The sequence below is a fragment of the Theileria annulata genome, chromosome 3 (genome assembly GCF_000003225.4).
Source record: "Theileria annulata chromosome 3, complete sequence, *** SEQUENCING IN PROGRESS ***".
Taxonomy (NCBI): Eukaryota; Apicomplexa; class Aconoidasida; order Piroplasmida; family Theileriidae; genus Theileria; species Theileria annulata.
In genome coordinates, this window is record NC_011100.1 from 80,360 (window position 1) to 105,918 (window position 25,559).

Here is a 25,559-nt window from a genome sequence, read left to right on the forward strand (position 1 = left end):
TGTGTTAATTCCTTATATCTTCAATTAATTCACTACATTTTGAAGTTTATTGACTATAATTATTCATTATTTTTATAGTAAAAATTTTCAATTTATATTTATTCTAATTGGTATATTTTTTAAAATGATTTCCTCTAATGGTTTAATTCCCCCTGGAATATTTCCAAACCAGTCTTCCATTCCAAATGGTCTGAATCCTGACTCAAATCAAGGTATTATTCTTCTCTTGATAGTATAATAATACTAATATATTCCAATATATATTTTTTAGTGGATAAGAAGGAATTATATACCATGGTAATCGAAGCTGATCCTTCTATTCCCCCAAATCAAACGTTGTATATTAAGAACATTAACGACAGGATAAAAATAGACGTCTTGAAGCGTGATTTGATGGAATTGTTTGGAAAGTATGGGAAGATTTTGCAAATCGTGGCCATGAAATCCTTTTGGAGGCGTGGTCAGGCATGGATTGTATTTGATAACGTTGAATCTTCAACACAAGCCATGAATGAACTACAAGGTATTATTCTACTCTTCATACTCACAACATTTTTATTTACTATTATTACTTTATAGTATATAATATTATAGGATTTAAGATATATGGACATACACTTCAAATAAATTATGCTTTGGAAAAGAGTGATATCGTATCAATTCCTGAGGGCACTTTTGTTCAGCGTCCCAAGGGTCCTAAGAAGCCTAAAAAGATATTACAGCGTGAAATGATGTTAAAGCAATTATACAATTCAAACCCCTCGAACCCTCTTTTGACTCAAAATCCCGTCAATCCCGCTCATAATTTGATGGGTAATCCCGAATCATTTGGTTTTAGTGACGCACCTGTGAATAACTTAAATATGGGAACCATGGAACTTCAAGGACAAGTTGTCAATAATCTTAACCTTCCTTATCAACCTCATAATCTTACTCATCCTTTCCCTACTCACCACAGTCCTGGTTTCTCTGATGATCCTTCACTCATGGTTAGTTTCACCCACCATTTACTTTAATACTATTGTAATAATTATATTTTAGAAGCGAAACCGCACTTTATTTGTGGAGAATTTACCTGATAATATAAGTCACAATGACGTCAATAATCTGTTTCACAACATGCCTGGCTTTGTTGAGACTAAGCTCATTGCTTCGAAGCACGTTGCCTTTATTGATTTCGACAACGAGTTTAACTCAAACTACTCTCTTCAAGGTAATTTTAACATAATACTGACACTCTTCAGTACTTCAAGGCAAATTACTCAACGGGCAGCCGATCAAGATAACATTCGCAAAGTGATTCAACCACTTGAATATAACAATTTATTAACGTGTAAATTTTATTAGTGTTTAAAATTATTAATGTAAATTTTATTAAAGTATAAAATTCATTAAATTAGAATATTTTTTTAAATAATAGTTTCGTTTGTAACTCATTTAATCCATAAGATAATTTAATAAAACGACATATTTTTAATATCAGTTCATTACTATTTGTGTTTCCAATCCACACCCTAAGACAATGTACTATTTTCGTCATACCTTCCGTTAAATCCTAATACTATTTCATACTTTAAATTGGACAGCAACTGAGTTACTAGATTATCTTCTCCATATAATCTATCGGGAATTGAAATTTAGGAAGCTTACATTTTGATGTAATTCAGGGGAACTGGGAATAAAAACCCTCCTGAGAGTTGGCCAAAATAAGTCTCGTTAGTTGACCAATTCTTATTATCATCTGTCGTTATGCAACTCAACTCAATCAAATTATTATTATTGACACTATACACATAACAGAATATAACATCTCCTATTACCACATTAGTATTAAGTATAGCATATATACAATTGTATAGTTACTATAATTAACATTGTCTAGTTGTATAAATATTTGGAAAGTACCGATATTTAAAGCTGGTTTATACTTTTTGGTAGTTCCTCGAAATCCATCAATACACATTACATAGCCGTTAAACAAATTATTTATATTCACCTAAGACCGTATTAATAGTGAAATAAAATAGTTAAAAATTATTAAGATATATTAGGGATTAATGAAACATACGGTATAGTAATCGTTGTTTTTATTAGTTATGATCCCAATTATATGATCTCCAACCTTTGGAATATACTATATTTGATTATTAGTAATATTACTTACTATATTATTATCACTAATCATCTTATGAACCCGATTTATTATAATTTTAAACTGCAAATATATTAGAAACCCTTTTCTATTACTATCAGTTGTATTAATTAACCTTAATAGAGGAATAACTCAGTATAAAGTGTGTTAACAAATTGTATTTATGTGGGGATTGTGTTAACTCGTGACAAAAGAATATAAATTAATGACGGAAATAACAATATTAGTAATTTCAACACTAATCAGATGTCTCAAAGTAATAGAGTTGAAAAAATTAACAAAGAGATTGTGATGGGAAATTTATAAAAGCTAGAAGTAGAGAAAGGTATAAGTTTATTTATATCAGAAGAGAAGTATTTCACTGGTTCACTGTTATTATCAAGTTTGTAAAAATAATACTCATTTAAATGATCCATTTTACGGATAAGTTCCTTTATCTTTTCTTGGTTCAACTTTTCCTGAAGGCGTTTTTTTTCAGCAATTTCTTCCTCAGTCAGCGGCTTGGGTGATGGTGCCATTTTTTCAAAGTCTAAATCGCCATTTGGCAAAATAACTCCTAATAATATCCTTCTAGTCTCTATTTCGATTTCGTCAAAATCAGATAATGATATCCCTTCTCTAGACTTGTAGTATTGCATATATTTCCTTACCAACTCTTTTAGATGCACCAATGAAACTGTGCCGTCTGGATTTTCTTTAACATAACGTGCTATATCGGGGTAATTATCGAGTATGTTATTATACATATCTATAAGGTCGCGGCCTTCATCATCCACTTCCTGGTTTTGGACATCAATTTTACTATATACTTCATCATCTAATTCGTCTGTATTATTAGGGATAGAGATGCTTAGTTTTGAGTTGGGGGTATCAAATTTATGTTCGGCTATTTTATGAAGTAGTGTTAAAATAAGAGGATACCAATGAGCTGAAGTAGAATTTTCTAGAAGATTTTCTATAATCGGGGTTAATATTGGAAGTGAAAATTGATTAAATTCTTTGTTTACTAGATCTTCGTAGTATTCCTTATTTTCTTCAAATTCAACGGTTTTATCACTTAAACTATTCTTAACTTTATCGTTATTAACATAGGATAAAATATATTTATTGTATTTGTTTAGTAATTCTTTGGATTCTTTATCAGATAAACTTTGAAAGTATGAATCTATTTCATTTGTAAAATATTCGTATAAAGCTTGTGTATTTAATGGTTTTGATTGACTGTTTATTTCTTCATACACATCAGTTGGGGGGTTTGATTTATCATTGGATTCCTCAACAGAGTATACACTATTTTTAGCGAAAATTAATAAAAACAAAACAAATTTTATCATTTTAAATTATTTTCGGTTAAATTTATTTAAAAAATTGTTTGATAAGTTTTAATAGAAAATACACATCAATATAAAATACAATATTATTATTGTTATATATAAAAAATATTAATGATAAAAATTTAACTTAGTATCCAAACTTTTCTTATTTTATTCAATCATATGTACTTATTTGTACACCTGCTTCATAGATAATTAGGGATTCATATATTAATGAAACAAGATTTCATTGAATTTAAGAATATATTAAATAATTTTAACCTTTAATTTAAATAGATTTTTCATAGTATCATCTAATTATGAATATATTATGGTTGTATGGTACAAATTAGTACATGTGATAATTACTTATGTATAATATGATTGACGACATTATAGCATTAAAAACGTTGAAATAAGAAGAAATATTACTGCTGGTTTGTGAAAATTATCAGTTGACGATAAAATATTTTTCTTACGCCTTTCACATGGCTCATCTGCATCTGGTTCTTCTATTTGTTCAAACCAACTAATTGGATATTCATTTCTTGGTACGCTAAAATCAGGGACATTTGGATCTAGTTCCTCATCATCATCCTTAGCTTTCGATTTATCAGTATCTGTACCAGGCGAATAGAGATCAGCAATTACGTCAAAATGTACAGTATTTGAATCAACACGCTCTGTTTCACCACTTACAGCTTTAGAAGCTTCCGATTCACTGTGTCTTAAATTTCTTTTATTTAAACCAACTAAATTATGGTTAGAATCCGATTTGCTGAATATATCACTTCCGGATTCATCAGGCTTAACTAGTTGAACATTTAAAGAGTACACATCAGTTGGGGGGTTTGATTTATCATTGGATTCCTCAACAGAGTATACACTATTTTTAGCGAAAATTAATAAAAACAAAACAAATTTTATCATTTTAAATTAAATTAAATTAAAATTCTCTTTATATGATGACTCATACTTATGTGTACTTCTATGTACTCAATTTATCAAATAGTTTGAAATTAATACCACTGAAAATATGATATACAATTTATTGGTATAAAACCCATTTTCTTTTAAGTTCCTTCCTGTTTCTACGCCGGATTCCTCTTTATATTCGTCAGATACCAATTCTCCATTCTCCTCTTCATCCTCTTTACACTTTTTTTCCTCTTTTTCTTTCTTAACTACACCTTTTTTAGTTAAAAAATCCAGACTACTATACAATTGTCCAATTGTATCGTCGAATTTTGCTTCATCCTTCCTCTTTTCAATCTCATCCCTTACTGATCTATAATTTATTATGCAAAATTCTATAAAATCTAGCAATTTTTCATTTAATGCGTTCATTTGTTGGACATAATCTTGCCATGATTCGATATTAATTTTCTTTTCTCTTAAAATTTTATTATACTTATTAATTTCACTATTAAGCAACTTTACCTTTCCACATAGTTCACTTCTTTTGCAGCCTGTTTTTTCATAATAATCCTTATCATTATATTTCATTTCACTGGTGTCTGATTGGTCCAAATCTGTTTCACTTTCTCTACCAGATTTATAAAGAACAGTTTCTTTATCAAGTATGATCGCATTAGATAATCTATCATCATTTTCAATAATGTCATAGATACTTTTTGACACTTTATTAATCTCCATCAGGCTCTTATTTAACATATTATAGTTATAAGATAAATTATTCGATTTATGTTCAAAAATTTCAAACTCATTTACAATTTCCAATAATTGTTCGTTATCACCAATTTTCGGCTCAAATTCACTCAATTTATAAACACACCTTAAATTATCTATAGAAAAGTCAAATTCCGCTTGAAACGAAGTCACAATATCTTTCAGTTTCACAGACAATTCACCAGATCTTTTCTTATTATACAACACGCCTAGTTTGAGTGATTTTCTCGCAGTTTTTCGTGATTCGACATCAAGGTTAATTGCACAAATATCTTGGATTAATCCGTTCCAGTTTTCTAATTCTTGCCCTTTAGTTGCCTTGACACATTTAAAATACAAAAGTACTAACGTAAATATACAAACTATCTTCATTGTAATATTAGTGTTATTATGTTTAGTTTATTAGACAATTTGACGACATATACTGTTAATTATATATGTTCGTCTTATAATGATATATATATTAAAATTTATTTACAAGACCAAATTATACTGGTAATAAAATAAATGCTTAACATAAACGTTAGCTAAAAAATTAAATTATTTTAATTAAGTTTTAAAAATATAAATATTAAAGAGATGCAACACCATTAATTTAAAAGTTATTGGATTCTCGAATTAATAGATGTTGCATCTTCGAGTTAAAAATTTATTGCTGCTATATCTTATGTTGGACAAGCATATCACTGTTACATTATCCCTTCTAAATTAGAATCATTTAACAGTTTAAACATCATTTTATAGTCATTGAATTCATTTAATGAATGTATATGAAAGAATAAATACATTATGCTCAATGGAATGTTTGGAAAGTGTATTGAGCAAGAAAAGTAAAATGAGTAAAACGAGGATTGATTAAGTTAGTGGAAATGTATTTAAGTCTATCAGTAGGATTAAATGTGTAAAAATGGGTTAATTATAAATGTGTAGAATGAACATACAAATGTGTAGACAGTATTGTATGGAAAAAGTACTAGAGGATTTGGAAAACTTAAAATGCCGAGAGTTTTAAAAATTAAATATTATTTATAGAAGTTAAAATTTGATAATTTAATTTTAATTTGTGATTTTAACATATGTATTGGAATCTTAGCCTCACATCACAGAATCTTATAATGATGTAAAACAGTGAATAAAATTAACTGAGTAAGATTGTACCATGTGAATGTATTTATATTAATATTTCTTCAGATATTTTCATTATGTTTTGTAATTACAATAAATGTTAAGTGGAATCCAACATTCACTCATTGTTGTGTGTATATCCCAGATATAAATATAAAAATGAAAACTATAAAGGCTGTCGTGTTTTTTTGGATAATCAATATTATCCCAATGATGACACTAAACACAAATAAACAGCCTTCCAAAATTCCTTTATCGAGTAATCTCCAAAATGTATTTTTAATAACTTACATGTTTTTTCAGAGAAGCAAATATAATATGATAAATAAGCTAACTCTAAATGACGAATTTAGTACAAATATATTCAAACAACAGGTAACTGGAGATTAATAATGGATTTTACAGGTAATAAATGAGCTAAAAGGAAGTGAAGAAGTGTTGAAAAATATAATTTTTAAAATCTTAAACCATTTCTATGAATATGTCAAATATCGTTTCCTAACCACTTTCTTCAACCTGTATATCATTAACCCCTTTGATATACAAATGGGAAACTTATTAAACACAAAACTCAACAATTATTATCTCACCAAGTAACTATCCACACACTATCTAGCATTATTATACCATTATTCACAAAATATTACCATTATAATAACTATTAAACTTTTTTAAAAGATTATTTTAGTAAGTTGAATATACCAACTTATTCAACGCCTTTGTCTTTTGGATTATCGTATGAGAAGGTTAAGGTTAGTAATGATGGAAATGAAAATTGGTTGATAAAATCTAGTAATAAAAATACAAACAAAGCATTCATATTAATGCATGGCTGGTTTGGTAATTTGCAATCCACTCTCCCATTTTTAAACACCTTAAAACAAGTACTTCACATAGTTTATCCCTACATACTATTAACTATTATTGACTTATTTATTTATTTAATATTATAGATTGGTTATTTAATATAATTTATAGATTGGTGTTTTGAATAATTACAATGTACTAATATTGAATTTGTATGACAATAGTAATATATTTGAGAATAATGTTGGAGTGAAGGGTATGAAGCGTCTGTATGACGGTATGAAGTACTTGTATGACAATTACGGAGTCACCCATTTTAACGTTTATACACAATCTATAAGTTCAATTTCAGCAGTATTATTATACAATCTTCTCTATACTTTTAAAAATACTGCAACATACTCAGATTCTGGACCGAACAACTCATTTGATGATCCAGAATTAAACAAAGAAATGGCCAATTCACAACTGGTCTCATTTGATAATCAGTTTTCAGAAATGGGTTTCCATTTAGATGAAAATTTTGCTAAGGATGTGGAAATTGAAAAGCTAATTTTAGAATCACCAGTGGTTAACGTTAAGCAGTACTTACTAAACGACAAGTACTACAGTAACATTATCAACAATTTGTACCTCAACAACAGATACTTCTCCAAGTTTCCACTTATTCATATCTATACTTTTATTAATAGTTTAGCTATTTACTAATAGTTTAGCTATTTAATATTAATTTAATATTAATTTATTTTAGTTTCAATGATTATATAAATAAGCTGAACATTTGTAAATATGTCAACAAGGAGTTGCTGAAAAAGTTAAATATTTTGCAAGGAGTGAAAGACGAAATCACAACAATGAAAATGCTACAGGAGGAGTTTTCAGGGCTAGGAAAACTTCCAAACCTCTTCCTATTCAAAAACTCAGGCCATATCGACCTTTGCAAGAACGACTCCAAGGACTATTTAAGCACCCTAAAGTACATACTCAAAAACCCATTTCTCAAATTCTTCCAATATAACAGTAACAAAGTCAATAAACTGTAATAGAATACTTTAACATTTTATTCCAACTCTATTGTACACTATATACTACTCAAAATTTTATATACGTATATGGACATGTATAATATTCAGTGTAATTGAGTATTGAATAGCATGGGTGCTCATTATATTAGTTATTAGTATCTGTGTCGATGCCTTCGATGTCTACCATGGGATGAACTTCTACTGTTTCTTCTTCTATCCCTCACTCTACTTCTTGAGCTAGTGCGATTTTTGCGATATTCAGATCTATGGGAATGTCTGCGATGTGAATCTTTATCTCTACCTCTTCTACCACGTTCATGTTTTAATTTAGATATACTTTTAGATCGGGTTCTAGAATTCCTGGATCTACTTCTAGATTGGGTTCTACTATGAGAAGATTTATCTGAAGCAGGCTTTTCAAGGTTATCATTTTCCAAACTCTTATTCGTTTCAGTAAGAAGTTGTTTAAGCAGTTGTGGGTCAGTGGGCTTAGATTTCAACAACATTAGCCGTTTAGGCTTAGTTCCACTAAATAATTTCATTAGTATAAATAACTGTGAGACCAAGTAAAGTATGATAAGAAATGAGTAAATTGTAACTAACTATACTAGAGTTTAAGTTACAGCATTTCTTGCATAATTTCCTGCTCGTATAGTCTTGTGAGTTCAGCTTCGTCAAGATCAGACTGAGTTTCAGATCCCCTTTTCATGTACCAGTCATGCTTGTAGAACTTGTTCTTCCTCTCCAGGAGACCAACCTTGACACTGTGACCTACAATTAATGGTTATTTAAGAATAAAATTACCCAAGTAATGCTCTCTATCCTTCAGGTCGTGTGACTTTAGCTCCTCCCACTTAAACTGCTCTCTTCCACCTCTTGTGCCTTCTCTGGGAGGACTTAGCTTCAGGTCAATCATTTAATTTATATATTCCCCTACTTATTAAATTAAAATTAAAATTTACTCGAGTTTATTTATTGAATAAAAATTCCATATCTAATTATTATACTAACTTGCTTTTAATAAAAATTGGGGCTCAAAAAGCCAATTTATCACCAATTTACGATTCATATACGTTAGTAATATATATAAAGGAAATATTGTGTATGGAGTAATATATAACGGAAATATTACATCTGAATACTAAATTAATCTGAAAGATTCCCAAAGAACTCAAAAGTTCCAGAATCGTTACGCTTAAAAACTACAGATTCCGTGTCTTGTAATAATACGATGCGATCATTGTTGAATGCAACAAAGGCCATTACGCCGTGTTGAGGGAGGTTTAGAGTCTGAAATAAGTGCCAATCATGAGTCTTTTCAAACAGGTACACATTCGATTCAGTAGCTGCTGCCAGTAATCCTTGCTTGCTCCAACACAGTGAATTCACCCTTAAAAGTGATGTTGGATTGGGCTCCAAATCAAATTTCTCAACTAGCCTGAATGAGGGTCTGTCATTACCAGTCGTGTTATCTTTATCGGAATTAGGGTGTGCTGTGCTGGGATCAAATAATTGCCAAACTTTAACGGTGCCATCAATTCCAGCAGTAGCCAGTAAAACCTCAGAGAAAAGAGCGGATTTTGAGCCATCTACTGAATTGAAAGCCAGTGAATAAACTCCTCCAGTATGTGCTTTAAAAGTTGAGGTTTCAAATCGAGTGTGAGAAGTTACAATAGTAACTGCTCCTGTAAGAGATCCTAAGGCCACTAGCAATTCTCCATCATTGGAAACTCCAACGCTCAACGAACTCACTGACTTGCAAAGTTCGTTGCTTCTGTAAACTACTTTCCAAACACCTCCGCAGTTCTGGTCATTTCTATAATATGTCACAGAGTTGTCGCTTGATACTACAACTAACATGTTACCGAATGTTGGTGGAGCCCACGAGAGAAAAATCGGCTCAAATTCAGTTGGAATGGTTGACAGTGGAGTCAAATGATTCCCTGCCTCCTTGGATAACACTACTACTTCAGGGCCAGTTTGGGACCTACATGCGGCTGCTAAAAATTTGGCGAAATAGTCATATTGTAGGTCATTCAGGTGAACAGCCTTCTGTAGTAACTGACTTAGGTTCAACGATAAATTTGGAGTGACAGTCAACATATTTAGTGGAGTCTAAAATATAAATAAAATTATTTTTTGTATAAAAATCGCCCAATTTATCTATGAAATTGACTACTTAAGAAAATAATTTGGATTGATAGGCCAATTCAAAAAATTTTGTTGGTAACCAATTAAATTTGGCGACAAATCCCATAAATCCAAAAAAGATAATAAAAATTTTAATAATATTAAAAAATTTTAGGAATTTGAAAAAATTAATACAATAATGAGAATCTGTGTTTTGTATCAGGAGGGCAAAGTATATTTTTTCCCCAATTAGTCAGTTTATTCACGCATCGACTTTAAAATTATATTTATAATTTTAAGTAACTCGCCATACTGTAAATAAATCTTGAAATGCTAAAATCCCCCCCGGGTATATACTTTACACATATCTAATTCTATTCTCTTTACATTTACCAAATATGCATTTTCATAAATAGTATACATATGCTATATAGTATATTTGTTATCCTATTTAACTATTTTAGAGGGTATGTGATATGATTATTAGGAATAACAAAGAGAAGGGATCGTTCAGAAGCATTGGACCAGGCAGGTGCAGTATTTGAGGATTTGTACAAGAAATATTTGGTCCTGGACAATGATAACCTTCAGAAAAGAGCCGAGACTTATTTGTTAAAGTCCTTTTGCAACAAGAGCGCTTTTAGAAACAACTTAACTCAGCAGGACTCTGGGCTTTCAGAGCCAAATTTAAGTTCTGATAGTCAATCCCCAAAATCAGACGGCGTAACAAGTTCTGGAGATAAATACCTAAAACAGGTTTCATTTGAAACTGACCATATGAAAATGGGAGCCAAACTGATTGCTAAAACACCCCCTAAGTTTACCGAAAATCAAACCAGAACAAAGACTGAATTACCCGAATCAAGTCTAAAATTTAATAAAGAAAGCATTTGGGGAAACAATGATGAAAGCCCTAATAAAAGAATACTTAAGAGTCCCAAGAATAGCAGACTTAAGAATTTAAAGGTGGAAGAAAAGAAAACCAGTAAAAATAAACCTAAAATGACCAAAGATGACACTAGGATATTTGTTGATAATTTGACCGAAAGCGATATAAGTGAAGAAAGTGTTGATAACCAGGAGGAGAATTCAGCCCAGAACCTCATTACTGTTAAGGAGTACGACCATTCTCCTTGTTTCGACAAGGTTGAAGAGTATTTGATGGGTTCACAGACTGTTATTACTTCTGACGAAGTGGACCATAGTAGAGAAAGTCTCATGGTTGTTAAAACATTAGTTAATAGAAACAAGGAATTGAACTTTATTTGTGGTCTCTCAATTCTTTTCCAGATTTTCATGGCTTTTAACATTTTTGGTCTTTTCTTTCTAGTTCACTCTCTTCACTTTGAGTTCCATTCTATTTTTTCTTCCATTGCTATGCCATTTTTACTCCATTTTTCAATGTTTTATCTTGTTTTTACCATCGGTGTTTCAAGGGTTAAAAAATCACTTATGGTTTATAATAGTGATATCACTGTTGAAATTTTGAACAAAAGACTAAACAGGGAACTCAGCTACAAGAAGCTCGACAGATATTCGGTAGGAGCTGAACGCATTTTCGTATTATTAGCACTTATTATCGCCTGTACGCCCGTAAAATTTAGTGAAGATTTAAGTCATCTTCAAGTTATGGAATCTCTATACATCTCCTTTAACGTCATTTACTCTGTGCTCCACGTCCTCTTCGCTTTCTATTATTTCAATGTACTTTTCAAAAAGTTACTACCGCGGTCTTTTGAGTGATTTTTAGACCAAAAAATACTTTTCTATAGTAGTCTAGTATAAAGTAAAAACTACTGTTTTAGTATAAAATCATGAAGGAAATAATAGTTAAAGCTGGGGAGATGAGCACTAAAATCTATAACTTACTGAGTATAACAAAATTTACGGGATTCAACGGAATCCTCAACTCTGTTGACAAGATTAACTATATTAACACCACCAACAGTGTAAACAATGATTTGGTAATGGAGTTGAAAAAAAGGTTATATAAATCGTACAAGAGCAGGAAACTTTCACTTCCTTCCACAAAAACACGGAGAAGGCACGCTCAACTTAATCGTTAATATATTTAAACTTAAACACTTTTTAATATAATCTTATTTAGGATTATTCAGTTCATAAAATTATTTCACCATCATATTAATTGTGTACTAGTTATGTATGTGGTGAGTTACACAAACTAATTAATATATAATTTATTTGGTGATCATGGAATCAGAATCTTTTGAATCAAGTTTGAGTGAATTGGAGAGCATTTTTTCCAAAGTTCCCTCAGATAAGGCAAACTTGGAAAAATGCCTCAAACTCATTGATGACGTGAAGGATACGCTGGCGAAGGTCAGACTCTCCTCAGAATTTTTGACCCGTGATCACCTTTTAAAAATGAGAAAGTTTTTTGAGCTCTATTCTCTCGTTTGTTTGGAGTTGAACGACACTGAGGGCTTCAAATGTGCATATTCACAGCTCCATCCTTTATATTTCGACTTCTCGCACGTAACAATTATTCATTCTAAATTTTCATCATTACATTTATTATTTTATTCTATTTTAATTGAACTTGATCATTTCAATTTTTAGTTGCTTGACAGAAGTGAGAGGATGTGCCATATTTTGAGTATGTGGATGCTACACTTGGTTAGTGAGAATAAGATCGGGGATCTGTATATGTTACTGGAGCGAATCCCCGAAGATTTGAAAAAGGATGAAAAAATCCAGTTTGTCATTAACTTGGACCGTCTAATGATGGAGGGGAACTTGGGGAAGCTTCTGGATTTGAACGACAATTCCAATGAATACTACAGGATTATCGCAGCTACTTACCGCAATAAGATAGCCTCCTCGATGGAGCTCAGCTATAAACAACTTGATATGGACTACATTATCAAAACACTCAAATTAAAAAACCTTCAAGTTCCAAATTACTTATTTTTACTCAGTTTTCTATTTTATTCCCTAAATTAAAATATATTATATTTTAGTTTATCATATTTTTTTAGGAGTTATTGGACTTCATTTCGTACTATAACCAATATAAGCTTCAGTCAGGTAGGCGTTTGACTCGTAATTTTAATTTAGATTCCAACTCAATTCCTTGGAAAGTCATGGACGACTGTGTGATTTTCCAAAATGAATCTGTTGTGAAGCATAAGATACCTTCCAAAGAGCTCCTGAACAACTCCTTAAAATACTTAACTGATCTCGAGAAGATCGTGTAATCTCTTTTTTAATATTATATAGTATATATTAGAAGTATTAGTGTTGGTATTATATTAGATTAAAATATTCTTTGGTGCGAGTTGACATATAGTTGCATTCCTCTGGAGTGAAATCGACGAGGTTGTTAGGCACCAGGTTCGGGTTAATAATGTCCACGATGAGTTCATCTAATATTCCGGAGTTCATTGAGTTTGGATGCTCTCTAGAAGATGTGCAGTTGGTCACATGGTTTGAGGATTTTACGATTAGTGGCTTAAAGAACACGTGAGTTAGGGCATCCAAGGGCTTTAGGCGTTCAGTTGGGTCATACTTGAGTAGGTTTGATATTAGATTTATTAGATCGGGATCTGTGTTTTTGGGGAAGACGGTGCTAAGTTCCACGCGCTTCAAGTTTGGGAAGTTTATGTTATTATAGTCGGGGTTCATAGCCTTCATTTCAGGTATGCTAGGCGTTCCTGAACATTTATTAAAATCAATAATATATTAATATATATTAGTATATAGTATAGTAATGGTATTAGTAGTATACCTAGAATTTGTATAATTTTGACTAATTGATCGATCGACGTATCACCGCAGAATATCGGTCTTCCCAGTAACAGCTCAGACAAGACGCATCCTATGGACCAAGAATCTATAGCAGTGGTATATTCATTGGATCCAAGCATCAACTCAGGTGCTCTGTAGAAGCGGCTGCATATATACGACACGCTCCAGTCACCCTTTACGAGTTTTTTTGCGCTTCCAAAGTCGCATAATTTTAACACATTGGTAAAGGGGTCCACGAGTAAGTTGTGTGGTTTCAGGTCACGGTGGCATATGTTCATGGAGTGTAGGTATCCAAACGCTCTGCAGATCTGGAAGGCGTAAGTCCTGATCAAGTTAAGAGGAACGAACCCAAGGGATTTGAAGTAGGTGCGCATTACTTTGTGAACTGTGTCTGGCATGTACTCCATGACCAAATTGAGGTACTTTTCCTCGCCATTGGTCTTTGCCGTCGTCTTTGTTTGGTTATTTGAAGGGGTTGTTGAAGAGGTTGAGTTGTTGTACTGCACTGTAAAGTAGTAATCTCTCAGCTTTATGATATTCGGGTGTCTTAAATCTTTCATTATTGTCAACTCACGATTTTTGTACCGAGGGTCCTATAAGCATTATTAACTCGTTAAAGGTATTATCTATACATATATATAATATATAGTATTGGAAATCCTATTACCTGTAAGACTTTTTTTATCGCGACTTGCTCATTGGTTTTGATGAGATAAGCCTCATGAACTATGCCAAAAGAGCCATTGCCGATAACTTTGTTTAGTCTGTACCAGGATTCGTGGTCGGTATTGTTATTCAATTCTGCTATCATTTTACAATCTCATTTAGATAAAACGATTGCAAAATTTTAGAATTGAAGAGGGTATTGTTAGTTTGAAGCCATTAATTTATAAAATTTACTGAGTACAGAAGGATTTGATACGCAAATAATTTACAACTTAACAGATCAAAGTTTTCAAATTCGATAATTAAAACCACTGAAGAGTTAATTGTGTTTGAGCCAGGTTCTCTTTTTTCCCTGATTTGTACTATTTTACAAGGTTTGTTTGAACCATTAAAGAATCAAATTATAATACAAAAAACGTTCGATTTAAGAAATAATCGACAAAATAACATTACAATATCAAATATACAAAATTTATTACTTGGCAATTTTTACAATAATTTCCATTTAATCCACCTTTTCCCAGATTACATTATTGGGGAGGGTCACAAATGGCTACATTGGGTATCACCACCAGAATCATTTTTTTTTGTTTTTCTCTTTGGACCAACTACACAAAAATTATCTTTTAATATTTTATTATTTTTAACTTTATCAGGAACCCTTCGATTTAGATTTCTAACTTTTAGTTCTGATATTTCTTCACACCAAAAATGTCGATTATTCCAATTATTTCCCTAACGAATTACTCTGAGGCTCTTCTACCTTTTCAGACTCAAACTACTCGACTTTTTCTTTTATCTTTTGTTTTATTTTCCTATTTGATCGTCCCAATTACCAGTTTCACTTTCCCCGTTTTATGTTCCTTTCCTTAGCTTATTTTAGGTTAATTTCATGATATATATTTACATGAAAACATTTTTTTTGATCTTTGTTTGTATTTCCTCCTTCTACCCCCTTTTGGATATCTTTGAACTTTTTTGGTCTTTTTAAATTCGTGCACTTGTTTAAACTCTAAGTTTCTTCTACAATTTTTCGATTAAAGTTTTTACATTAATTTGCCTCCTAAATTATTATTTCGCCCGAGCCTTAAGGATTTTAAATTTCAGCCTCACTATTTATCCTACCACATTCAACCATTAAATACTTTTCCCACTCTTCACAAATACTTTGGCCTCTATTTTCTTTATCCCTTTTATCTTGTTATCACACACACTTCGTTTCTCTGAATATGACTAACTCGTTACAACACCTTCCATGGAGCCCTGAAGGTAACCTTTCCTATATAACACTTTTCCTATTTATAACCACTTCGAATTTTTAAATTTTAATTTAAAAATTTTACTCTTCACTTTTATTCAACTTATCCTATTTCCCTTTATATTATTCCAACTAGTCTATTGAAGTTCCGAATTTCTAATCTTATCCAAAATTTTAACGCATAATTAATAAAAAATAAATTATTGTAAATATAAATAGCATAAAATTATTTGTAGAATTATATGTCGGACCTCCGGCCAAGTTGTTGCTCTGCGACGGCCGCGAGTTTTACGGCTACTCCTTTGGTTACGAGGATCCGGAATCTGATAACCCTGAACACCTAAATACCACAGGAGAGCTCGTGTTTTCCACCTCAATGTTAGGATATGCCGAATGTGTTACAGATCCAAACTACTGCGGCCAGATTTTAGTCCTAACATACCCAGAAATTGGAAACATCGGCGTTCCCGCCGAAGATTTGGTATATATATTATACATCTACTTATTGTTTACAAATATGTACAATAGTTATTATATTTAATATGTATACATACAATACTATGCCATATACTACAATGTTGTAAGATATAACAGGATGAGTATGGACTGCTGAAATCCTTTGAAAGTGAACAAAAGCATCTGTGCGGCTTGGTAGTGTGTAACTATACCATTAAACCCAGTCACTGGCTTTGCGTCTCAACCTTCTCAGACTTTCTAAAGAAGAAAAAGGTACCCGCTATCTCCGGAGTTGATACCAGAGCATTAACCAAGCACCTTAGAACAAATGGGCCTATGCTCGGTAGAATCATTATAGGAAATTCCAAAGTCTATGGAAGCTCCTATTTCAACAGTGATAATACCAAATTTTTGAACACAAAATGCTTCTATGATCGAAACACCAAATCGTTAGCACAATTATTGAATAACTCTGACGATTTGAACAAAGTAAACGACAGTCTTTTTTTATATTCCTTTCATAGCACAAATAACCATAACAGACTCGTTTTAAAATTCAGATTTGATTCCTCAGAGTTTAATTCGCTATTGCCTGACTTTAAAAGGCCTGAATTCTACTCGCTTTACCACAGAAATTTGTCCTTCAATAACATGAATTTGACCACTGATTCACTTTCCAAATTTTTAGCCAATACTGATCCTAATAGTACCGGTAATCTAATGTTATTAGTGGTTGTTGACCTTGGATTAAAGAATAGCATACTCCGTAGTCTCCTCAATAACTGCCCAAATAATGTCAGGGTTCTGATAGTCCCACATACCCTGGATTTCAGTGTCGTCGACTATGACGGTCTCTTTCTGAGTAACGGACCAGGAAACCCAAACAACTATTCTGACTTGGTTAAAACCCTAGAACGTTGCCTGACCAAACCGAACCCGATTTTCGGAATCTGTCTCGGTAATTTAGTGCTTGGACTTGCAGCCGGATATGATTGCGTCAAAATGCATAGGGGCAATTACGGATCTAACCAGCCATGTATTGATCTGAGAACATACAAGTGCTATGCAACTACTCAAAGCCATATCTATCAACTCGTCAGACCACAAAATTCAAGTACTTTCATACCAATATACATAGTTTTATCTACTTTATCTCCTGACCAATATACGATTAACTAATAATTATAGAGACAAGCAGATGGTCAACTTTGTTTGAGAATGCTAACGATAACACGCTTGAAGGTCTGGTTAATCTAGATTATCCATTTTTTGGGGTTCAATTCCACCCCCTTTCAAAACCCATCTACTATAACCCAGATGACCCAACCAAGTTCCATGACCTCGATACTTCCTTCTTATACAAGGATTTTTTCACATGCATTCTCAAGAAAACACTCATTCCCATACACATTAGGATGATATCAACACATATCAGATGCAAACGAATACTATTACTCAGCTCAGGTGGACTGTCAATAGGACAAGCAGGAGAATTCGACTACTCAGGTATTATTTTATACAACCACTACATAATTTTAGTATTATCAGTTTATATCCAGATATATATAATTCACTTGTACATATAATATTTAGGAAGTCAAGCTATAAAGGCATTGAAGGAAAGTGACGCAAAGATCATATTGGTCAATCCCAACATAGCCACTGTACAAACGTCAAAGGGAATGGCACATGTCACATATTTCTTGCCAATAACATTCGAGTATGTTAAACAGATTATCGAGAAGGAAAAACCTGATGGAATCATGTGTGCATTTGGAGGCCAAACGGGTCTAAACGTTGGAATTGAACTCTACGAAAGTGGTGTACTAAGAGACAACAACTGCGAAATTTTAGGTACCTTCAATACCATTAAATTCGATCAATTACCGGATTACATTTTTCGTAGGAACTAGCATAAAGACGATAATTGACACTGAGGACAGGTATTTATTTAACAAGAAAATGACAGAGATTGGTGAACGTTGCGCACCTAGTAAGGAGTGTACTAGCGTAAACGAGTGTGTGATGGTTGCAAAGAACCTTGGTTACCCTGTTCTGATACGTGGAAATTTTGAATTGGGTACTTTTTGGTGATTTAAATAGTTTTAACACTTAACAATATGTTTCTGTGAAATCTTTTAGGTGGATTTGGTTCTGGATTTGCAAATAATGAGGCTGAATTGTTAGAAATTGTGAACAGGCTCTTTCACAGTAATCGATGCAAAACATCCCTGAAAGTTTCTACTCATACAGATTTAATTAGTTATCTCCTCCTAAACACCTTTTTATCATTCTTCTAGGATACATGTGTTCACATTGATAAGTCATTGAAGGGTTGGAAGGAGATCGAGTTTGAGGTTTTGCGTGACAATAACGACAACTGTGTGTGCGCTGCAAGTATGGAAAATTTTGATCCTCTAGGAGTCCACACCGGTGACTCCATAGTCGTAGCTCCAGCTCAAACGCTAAGCGCATCAGAATGCTCCCACTTGCGTCAGGTAGCATTTAACGTTGTCCGCCACCTCGACCTGGTAGGCGAATGTAACATACAATTTGCTGTCAATCCCTACAAATTTGAGTACTTTATAGTTGAGCTGAACGCAAGGTTGAGCAGAAGCAGTGCATTGGCTTCAAAGGCTACAGGATATCCACTAGCATATATGGCAGCGAAAATAGCCCTGGGGTATGATCTGGTCCAGATGAGAAACAGCATTACACTCTGTACTACAGCATGCTTTGAACCTTCACTTGACTATGTCGTAGTAAAAATGCCCAGATGGGACTTGCGCAAGTTTGAAAACGCTAATAATACGATAGGTACCTCTACACCACCCCATCTTACATATATACTTGGTTATATACTCAACCATAGTTATGGTTAAATAGGGTGTATAAAATGTTATAGGAAGTAGTATGAAATCTGTGGGTGAAGTAATGGGAATTGGAAAGACGTTTGAAGAGACGATGCAGAAGTCGCTGAGAATGGTATCCGACAGTATTCTAGGATTTTGTTCATATTCAGTCGAGGATTTCTCCAAGGAACAAGTGTTAAAAATTCTTGCAAACCCAACGCCCGAACGTGTCTTTGCAATTTACAGAGCATTTGAATTGGGAATAACAGTAAAGGAAATAAACGAACATACCTGGATAGATAATTGGTTCCTGAACCGTCTGTACAATATTTACCTCTGCAGTGAAAGGTTGAAGAAACTCCCCAGAAAGGAGGAATTGACACACAGTCAGTTGTTGTACTACAAGGTCCTAGGGTTTTCAGACCGTCAGATGTCACTTCTAATAAACAACAAGGGGACTGTTGTTAACTTGGTCAACAAATCCGAGCTGGAAAAGTACGAAACCGAATTCAGAGATTACAGGCTGAAGTTGAATGTTATGCCTAAGGTTAATATCATTGACACCCTGGCAGCCGAATATCCAGTTGTCACAAACTATTGCTACATGACCTATAACTCAACAGAACACGATATACGCCCATTAAACGATAAATTGTACTCCAAGATTTCCCTGGATACTTTAGATAGAGATAGCTCAAGGTCCCCTTCTTCCAGATACAGAGATGATAAATCATCCCCATTCAACAAGGAAAAATATGAACGGAAAACTCTAGATAAAGGTTCTTTTCTGTCCAACTTATCTTTACATAGTTCTATTAATACCTTATTATGCAGTTAATGAATTAGTATATAAATGACCATTTAATAACAATGTGTTAATTCAACCTTTTAGATAGCATTATTGTACTCGGCTGTGGTCCCTATAGGATTGGAAGCAGCATAGAGTTCGACTGGAGCGCAGTTGGATGCATTAAAACACTCCGAAGGCTAGGCTTCTTCTCAATAATCGTGAATTGTAACCCAGAAACTGTATCTACTGATTTTGACGTATCAGACCGTCTGTACTTTGAGGAACTCTCTTTGGAAATTGTCGATGAAATTTACAGATTTGAGTTTCCTCAGGGAATAATACTATCAGTAGGAGGCCAAACCGCCAACAACCTTGCCATTAGTATTTTTTACTTAGCTTTATATATTCCGTAGTAGATTTTAACTAGTTGCAAAACTATCCTTATATGGTCATTTCATATTATTGTAGAATTGGACGAGTTGGGATTGAATATACTAGGAACGCCAGTCAGTTCTATTGATAAGTGCGAGTGCAGGAACAAATTTGGAGACATTTGCGATATGCTAGGTATTGACCAGCCAAGTTGGGAAGAGTTTACATGTGTGGATGCCGCAAAAAAATTCTCCAACAAAGTTGGGTTCCCAGTACTAGCAAGACCCTCATACGTCTTATCTGGAGCTTCAATGAAGGTTATCTCATCACACAAAGAACTTGAATCGTAAGTTTATACTAATATTATTATGTAATAAATATCAGTTATATATACTTGTAAATGTTTAATAGGTTTCTACAAACGAGTGCGATTGTTAACAGGTCCCATCCAGTTGTTATAACGAAGTTTATCGAGAACGCGAAGGAAGTTGAGATGGACTGCGTGGCAAAAGACGGAGTGATCGTTAACTACGCTATTTCTGAGCATGTGGAGAATGCAGGAACTCACAGCGGCGACGCAACTTTGATTATTCCTGCTCAGAACATATTCGTTGACACTCACAGGCGCGTCAAGAAGATCACACAGAAGCTTTCAAAGTACTTAAACATCACAGGACCATTCAACGTTCAGTTCATGTGCAAAAACAACAAAATCAAGGTCATTGAGTGTAACCTTAGGGCCAGCAGGACTTTTCCCCTAATCACAAATACACTCAACATCAACTTCATTGAACTCGCCACCAGGGTCATGGTTAATGCTCCCTTCAGAGTTGAGAACGTACAACTCATGGACCTGGATTACGTCGCAGTCAAGATGCCTCTTTTCTCATTTGACAGGCTTTACCCTGCAGATCCATTACTAGGAGTTGAAATGAAATCCACTGGAGAGGTATTCTATTATTCTACTTACCAACTCCTACTGAACATCAGTTATTTATTCAACTAGTTATCATTACTTATGCTTGATAATATACCTAGACTAGTATCACTGTTTATTTTACTAATAAGTATATTTAGATAGCGTCATTTGGTTACAATAAATATGAAGCATTGTTGAAAGCAATGACTGCAAGTGGAATGAAGATTCCAGAGAGGGGGGTTCTCTTATCACTGGGAAGCACAGTGAACAAGTTCATTTTTTCGAGGAAAATCAAGGGTTTGCTATCACTAGGACTAGACGTCTATGCTACCGAGGGCACTTACGACTACATTAGGAAGCTTTGGGACTCTGAGCGGTTGTTCTACAACGAAGAACACGAACTTGATAGGCAATTTATGACCAAGTTGAACCTCGACGACTTCGAGTTTGACTTTGAACCAACTAATATGGGAGAATTTAAGAAGGTCTTCAAGCCTACTGTTCAGGGCAATTCAACTGGAACACCAGATGTTTATGAACTAATCAGCAACCGGAAAGTTGATTTACTTATCAATGTCAGCGACTCCATCAACACCAATTATACCACTGGCGGATACATGATGAGAAGAGCCTTTGTAGACGCCAAAATCAGCCTAATCACCACTACAAAACTGGCCACTTTAGTAATCGACGCCATGCTGTACAGAAAATCCAGACTTTCCAAGGGCAAGGATTTCATACACATCAAATCACATCAAGAGTATTTGTCAGAAAACTGTTAATACATATACATTTCCCATTAATTTATTATTTTCACCCTCTTTAATACTATTTTATGTGGTATTTATTATAATTGAGTAAAAAATGTAGTGTTTGGCGGATTGGTGTTCAGAAAATTGACCTAACTGATTAGAAGTAACTAAATGTGAAAATTCTCAAATTTGAATCTTTTGGTTTTTATCCTTGTTTGTAATATTTTAAAGCCAGATTAAGTAAATTAAAGCTGAATTACTTGAAAATTAAATGTAGATTTGTAGAAACCATAAAATTTGTAAAATATGTGTCAATTTATTAAATTTTATTAGTTTTTATTCGATTCATGTAGTACTTTTCTTTTAAACGTTAATCGTTAATTTTTTACACAAGTTAAATGTTAATTTATTAAAATTTATGACTCGGTTATTGTGACATAATTTTTTAAAATCCTTCTAAAACAATGGATTTAAGGTCTACTTTAAGTGAAGAAGTCAATGAACTCTTGGATTCTGCTCTTTTAGACTGCTATGGCCGTTTTATAACTTTGTTGCCTGAGGAGGTCCTTACTGACCATATCCACCTTCCGTTCCACCTTCAGGAAACTTACTGGTGGTACTGCGATAAGTGGCGGGATCGGAACCCTTCTCTACCTTCTTTTAATTTTTCCCAGTTCATTCAGTTTGTCTGTGTAGATTGTCCAATTCTGCAAAGATTCGTTAATCAGAATGACCTAAAGACTATGATAACAAATTGGCGTGCCTACAAGAAGAAAATCCCAATAAGGGGCGGAATCATTTTCAACGTGTTGTGTGACAAGGTGCTCCTTGTACAATCTTACAGCAGTAAGAATTGGAGTTTTCCAAGAGGGAAAATCGACGAGGCCGAAAATGACCGGAGTTGTGCTGCACGTGAAATTTACGAGGAGACTGGGTTGGATTTAATCACTCATATAAATGACGATGTATATCTTGAGTTGATTGAGGATGATTTGAATTTGAAGCTATTTTTAATTCCGGGCATTGACGAAACTCAGGCCCTGAAACAGAGTTCAAATTACGAAATCAGTGAGTTTAAGTGGTTTCCACTTAAACAGCTTGAGAATAAAAGGTACTTAAAGTTCGGAACCTTTCATGTTAAGCCTTTCGTCAAAAAGATTCTTGAGTTCTCACGTGAATTTCAAAACGGAAAGTTCGCAACTCATTTTCCTGCTCAATTTGATCTATATCAAGAGGCACTCAACAACAAGTTAAGAATGACTCGAATCGCAAATTCAGAGACTTTTGGTTCAGCATCTCGATGGAGTCCTGAAGAAATGTTCAGGGTCAACTCCGAGAAATTCGGAATAATTTCCACTTATAAGGAGGACGAAACTGATAATTTCAACCCCTTTTCTAACTGGAACCCTGTTGAAATCAGTTCAAACGATAAACGGAACAAATACAAAGATCGCCAACTTGTACCATTTGACCCTAACTCTTTTTTTTAATGTTGTCCATACCTTACACACTTATTTTGTTAATTTCACATATACATGTATAATATTTTGCATAATTTGTGGGTACATATAAATGTAAAACTCTTAGTTGATGTAGAATTGTTTTAAAAAGTTTAGAGGTGTGCAAATTAATGTTAAGATGTGTAGGATATTCTCAAATGTTGTGAATTGGCTTATTTTATTGGTAAATGATAAAATCTAAGGTTTATATTAAGATTTTACATATCAAGTTCACATTAGGATTCTACGACTACGGGTGGGGTCAAGGTGTTAAATCATAAAAAATTATTTATTTTCTTATCGCCTTTTCCCATATATTATTATATAATATCTTAATTTATTAATATAATAATATATTCCATTGTTTGTCTTGACTTTATTTTTTAAATCCCAGAATTTTTCTTTTAGTAATTTATATACCCTTACAATGAGTTCAGTCACTACTACTATTAAGACAGAGCACTGTAACTTTACTGATTACAGGGTTTACCCTGGCCGTGGTAAGAAGTTCGTAGCTCGTGACGGAAAAGTTTACTTTTTTATCAACGGCAAGTCAGCGGCATTCCACAAACGTAAAGTTAAACCCGCCAAGCTTAAATGGAATCTGGTACGACTACATTTAACTATACTACCTCTTTATCTTACTGATTTCCTATTTATTTACTTATATATATATATATTCAAAATTTATCCGCATACACTATATAATCTTTATAGGCATGGAGAAAGGCTAATAAGAAGTTTCAAACTGAATTGTTCAACAGAAAACGCTCAAAGAAGACTTCAAGACCACAAAAGGCGATTGTTGGCCTTTCGCTAGATGATCTTAAATCTAAACGATCTCAGGCAACCAAACCTGCCCCTAAGCTTGTATGTTCTTAACTTATTTTCTGCAACACCATTATTCATTCACATTTTTTGTCTATTTTTTATTCTATTTTCTTTTTATTAATATCTTTATTTTGGTTTAGAATGTTAAACAATCTTTATTGATGGACACTAAGGACAAGAACAGGAGGAGCTTCGACAATTCTAAGTCTCACCAGCCTACCACCTCAAAGTCGAACGTTCCAAAGAAATTACAAAGGGCAACTGTACGAAATTAATCTCCTTTTACCTCTTCACTACACGTCTATTCTACTATTTTTATATCCTTCAACTTAGTATCTACAATAGAATATCAGTAAACCTAATAAACATCACTGCCAAAATAAAAAACCATTATTTAAAAATGTAACAAGATTTCAAGAATATTAAAAAAATTATTTTTATTTAGTTAAAATGTAATGGGTTATGTTAGTTCTTCGTCAGAGGTTGGATGAGCATTAACGTCGCTCGACTCATTGCTTGAAAGGTTAGCAGTGGTGGTGTCTGCCATCACACTGCTCATGGCACTTATACTACCTAAACCGCTTACCAAGTCATTTAAACTGTCAACACTAGAGTTTGAGTGTATAGAGCTTTGTCGTTGAGTATTTAACTGAAGGTTTGACGGCAGGAGCCTGCAAGCAACTTCATCTGCCACACACTTTGCATGTCTTGCAATCTCGCCTGAGGCCACATCGTAGATTTCAGACGAAATTTCAGCTGCTTTATTGAAGGTTTCAAGCAAATATTCCTTATTAAGTAAGCGGGACAACCCTATGTTTGGGAACAAACTGGGATTATTTGTTTTCTCAGAGTCTCTTAGACGAGCACTGTTACTGAGTGAGTCTAGTTCCAGCTTAAGCTGTCGATTTTGTTGGTCCAGAAGTCTATTTGTCTTTTCCAATTTCCGAATTTGTGATTGTATATCTAAACACTTGTAAAATACACGTAAATATGGATTTATGGTATTAAAATATTACCGTTAATGTCTTTTTGGAGCTGAAAATGCTCAGTCAAGAGTGTATCACGGCCATCTGAATACATTTGTATGCGAATCTCTACACATTAAGAAATTTAGTTGAAATGAGCATTTTTAAAGAGAGTTGTGAGGAAATTCTC

At 33.3% G+C, this 25,559-nt stretch overlaps 15 protein-coding genes across 15 annotated transcripts, besides 10 other annotated features; 7 read left to right on the forward strand and 8 right to left on the reverse strand.

Annotated features, from left to right (window-relative positions):
* Nucleotides 1–124: 124 nt before the first annotated feature.
* Nucleotides 125–1,347, forward strand: TA02600 (U1 snRNP protein, putative; the record flags this gene model as incomplete). Its single annotated transcript, XM_949661.1, has 4 exons — nucleotides 125–212; nucleotides 272–523; nucleotides 595–989; nucleotides 1,042–1,347. 4 exons carry the CDS (start codon nucleotides 125–127, stop codon nucleotides 1,345–1,347), a joined length of 1,041 nt encoding a protein of 346 aa, XP_954754.1.
* A 167-nt stretch (nucleotides 1,348–1,514) lies between these two features.
* Nucleotides 1,515–2,185, reverse strand: TA02595 (uncharacterized protein; the record flags this gene model as incomplete). Its single annotated transcript, XM_949662.1, has 5 exons — nucleotides 1,515–1,620; nucleotides 1,651–1,813; nucleotides 1,864–1,996; nucleotides 2,069–2,134; nucleotides 2,165–2,185. The coding sequence occupies 5 exons, from the start codon at nucleotides 2,183–2,185 to the stop codon at nucleotides 1,515–1,517; spliced, it is 489 nt and encodes a 162-aa protein (XP_954755.1).
* Nucleotides 2,186–2,403: 218 nt separating this feature from the next.
* TA02590 (uncharacterized protein) lies at nucleotides 2,404–3,486 on the reverse strand (the record flags this gene model as incomplete). The annotated part of the gene is made up of 1 exon (XM_949663.1): nucleotides 2,404–3,486. The coding sequence occupies one exon, from the start codon at nucleotides 3,484–3,486 to the stop codon at nucleotides 2,404–2,406; it is 1,083 nt and encodes a 360-aa protein (XP_954756.1).
* Nucleotides 2,467–2,472: a sequence feature (GPI-Anchor Signal predicted for TA02590 by DGPI v2.04 with cleavage site probability 0.172 near 339).
* Nucleotides 3,433–3,486: a sequence feature (Signal peptide predicted for TA02590 by SignalP 2.0 HMM (Signal peptide probability 0.959, signal anchor probability 0.000) with cleavage site probability 0.721 between residues 18 and 19).
* Nucleotides 3,487–3,858: 372 nt separating this feature from the next.
* TA02585 (uncharacterized protein) lies at nucleotides 3,859–4,395 on the reverse strand (the record flags this gene model as incomplete). The annotated part of the gene is made up of 1 exon (XM_949664.1): nucleotides 3,859–4,395. The coding sequence occupies one exon, from the start codon at nucleotides 4,393–4,395 to the stop codon at nucleotides 3,859–3,861; it is 537 nt and encodes a 178-aa protein (XP_954757.1).
* Nucleotides 3,922–3,927: a sequence feature (GPI-Anchor Signal predicted for TA02585 by DGPI v2.04 with cleavage site probability 0.49879998 near 157).
* Nucleotides 4,342–4,395: a sequence feature (Signal peptide predicted for TA02585 by SignalP 2.0 HMM (Signal peptide probability 0.959, signal anchor probability 0.000) with cleavage site probability 0.721 between residues 18 and 19).
* A 66-nt stretch (nucleotides 4,396–4,461) lies between these two features.
* Nucleotides 4,462–5,526, reverse strand: TA02580 (uncharacterized protein; the record flags this gene model as incomplete). The annotated part of the gene is made up of 1 exon (XM_949665.1): nucleotides 4,462–5,526. One exon carries the CDS (start codon nucleotides 5,524–5,526, stop codon nucleotides 4,462–4,464), a length of 1,065 nt encoding a protein of 354 aa, XP_954758.1.
* Nucleotides 5,470–5,526: a sequence feature (Signal peptide predicted for TA02580 by SignalP 2.0 HMM (Signal peptide probability 0.996, signal anchor probability 0.000) with cleavage site probability 0.824 between residues 19 and 20).
* Nucleotides 5,527–6,438: 912 nt separating this feature from the next.
* Nucleotides 6,439–8,129, forward strand: TA02575 (uncharacterized protein; the record flags this gene model as incomplete). The annotated part of the gene is made up of 6 exons (XM_949666.1): nucleotides 6,439–6,552; nucleotides 6,583–6,654; nucleotides 6,685–6,872; nucleotides 6,968–7,163; nucleotides 7,258–7,742; nucleotides 7,838–8,129. The coding sequence occupies 6 exons, from the start codon at nucleotides 6,439–6,441 to the stop codon at nucleotides 8,127–8,129; spliced, it is 1,347 nt and encodes a 448-aa protein (XP_954759.1).
* Nucleotides 8,130–8,263: 134 nt separating this feature from the next.
* Nucleotides 8,264–9,027, reverse strand: TA02570 (uncharacterized protein; the record flags this gene model as incomplete). The annotated part of the gene is made up of 3 exons (XM_949667.1): nucleotides 8,264–8,639; nucleotides 8,735–8,882; nucleotides 8,916–9,027. The coding sequence occupies 3 exons, from the start codon at nucleotides 9,025–9,027 to the stop codon at nucleotides 8,264–8,266; spliced, it is 636 nt and encodes a 211-aa protein (XP_954760.1).
* Nucleotides 9,028–9,257: 230 nt separating this feature from the next.
* TA02565 (transport protein (SEC13 homologue), putative) lies at nucleotides 9,258–10,214 on the reverse strand (the record flags this gene model as incomplete). Its single annotated transcript, XM_949668.1, has 1 exon — nucleotides 9,258–10,214. The coding sequence occupies one exon, from the start codon at nucleotides 10,212–10,214 to the stop codon at nucleotides 9,258–9,260; it is 957 nt and encodes a 318-aa protein (XP_954761.1).
* Nucleotides 10,215–10,571: 357 nt separating this feature from the next.
* TA02560 (uncharacterized protein) lies at nucleotides 10,572–12,307 on the forward strand (the record flags this gene model as incomplete). Its single annotated transcript, XM_949669.1, has 3 exons — nucleotides 10,572–10,590; nucleotides 10,729–11,945; nucleotides 12,047–12,307. 3 exons carry the CDS (start codon nucleotides 10,572–10,574, stop codon nucleotides 12,305–12,307), a joined length of 1,497 nt encoding a protein of 498 aa, XP_954762.1.
* Nucleotides 11,502–11,570: a sequence feature (4 probable transmembrane helices predicted for TA02560 by TMHMM2.0 at aa 265-287, 302-324, 358-376 and 391-413).
* Nucleotides 11,613–11,681: a sequence feature (4 probable transmembrane helices predicted for TA02560 by TMHMM2.0 at aa 265-287, 302-324, 358-376 and 391-413).
* Nucleotides 11,781–11,837: a sequence feature (4 probable transmembrane helices predicted for TA02560 by TMHMM2.0 at aa 265-287, 302-324, 358-376 and 391-413).
* Nucleotides 11,880–11,945: a sequence feature (4 probable transmembrane helices predicted for TA02560 by TMHMM2.0 at aa 265-287, 302-324, 358-376 and 391-413).
* Nucleotides 12,047–12,049: a sequence feature (4 probable transmembrane helices predicted for TA02560 by TMHMM2.0 at aa 265-287, 302-324, 358-376 and 391-413).
* Nucleotides 12,308–12,452: 145 nt separating the features above from the next.
* On the forward strand, nucleotides 12,453–13,459 carry TA02555 (26S proteasome regulatory subunit, putative; the record flags this gene model as incomplete). The annotated part of the gene is made up of 3 exons (XM_949670.1): nucleotides 12,453–12,737; nucleotides 12,822–13,154; nucleotides 13,241–13,459. The coding sequence occupies 3 exons, from the start codon at nucleotides 12,453–12,455 to the stop codon at nucleotides 13,457–13,459; spliced, it is 837 nt and encodes a 278-aa protein (XP_954763.1).
* Nucleotides 13,460–13,508: 49 nt separating this feature from the next.
* On the reverse strand, nucleotides 13,509–14,820 carry TA02550 (glycogen synthase kinase, putative; the record flags this gene model as incomplete). The annotated part of the gene is made up of 3 exons (XM_949671.1): nucleotides 13,509–13,915; nucleotides 13,990–14,602; nucleotides 14,677–14,820. The coding sequence occupies 3 exons, from the start codon at nucleotides 14,818–14,820 to the stop codon at nucleotides 13,509–13,511; spliced, it is 1,164 nt and encodes a 387-aa protein (XP_954764.1).
* Nucleotides 14,821–15,904: 1,084 nt separating this feature from the next.
* Nucleotides 15,905–22,104, forward strand: TA02545 (carbamoyl phosphate synthase II, putative; the record flags this gene model as incomplete). Its single annotated transcript, XM_949672.1, has 13 exons — nucleotides 15,905–15,944; nucleotides 16,170–16,414; nucleotides 16,528–17,503; nucleotides 17,578–17,895; nucleotides 17,983–18,243; nucleotides 18,296–18,469; nucleotides 18,532–18,626; nucleotides 18,690–19,266; nucleotides 19,295–20,020; nucleotides 20,134–20,412; nucleotides 20,500–20,749; nucleotides 20,815–21,352; nucleotides 21,481–22,104. The coding sequence occupies 13 exons, from the start codon at nucleotides 15,905–15,907 to the stop codon at nucleotides 22,102–22,104; spliced, it is 5,103 nt and encodes a 1,700-aa protein (XP_954765.1).
* A 434-nt stretch (nucleotides 22,105–22,538) lies between these two features.
* TA02540 (uncharacterized protein) lies at nucleotides 22,539–23,564 on the forward strand (the record flags this gene model as incomplete). The annotated part of the gene is made up of 1 exon (XM_949673.1): nucleotides 22,539–23,564. The coding sequence occupies one exon, from the start codon at nucleotides 22,539–22,541 to the stop codon at nucleotides 23,562–23,564; it is 1,026 nt and encodes a 341-aa protein (XP_954766.1).
* Nucleotides 23,565–24,000: 436 nt separating this feature from the next.
* Nucleotides 24,001–24,679, forward strand: TA02535 (60S ribosomal L24 protein, putative; the record flags this gene model as incomplete). The annotated part of the gene is made up of 3 exons (XM_949674.1): nucleotides 24,001–24,180; nucleotides 24,291–24,443; nucleotides 24,545–24,679. The coding sequence occupies 3 exons, from the start codon at nucleotides 24,001–24,003 to the stop codon at nucleotides 24,677–24,679; spliced, it is 468 nt and encodes a 155-aa protein (XP_954767.1).
* A 185-nt stretch (nucleotides 24,680–24,864) lies between these two features.
* On the reverse strand, nucleotides 24,865–25,484 carry TA02530 (uncharacterized protein; the record flags this gene model as incomplete). Its single annotated transcript, XM_949675.1, has 2 exons — nucleotides 24,865–25,367; nucleotides 25,421–25,484. 2 exons carry the CDS (start codon nucleotides 25,482–25,484, stop codon nucleotides 24,865–24,867), a joined length of 567 nt encoding a protein of 188 aa, XP_954768.1.
* Nucleotides 25,485–25,559: the final 75 nt, after the last annotated feature.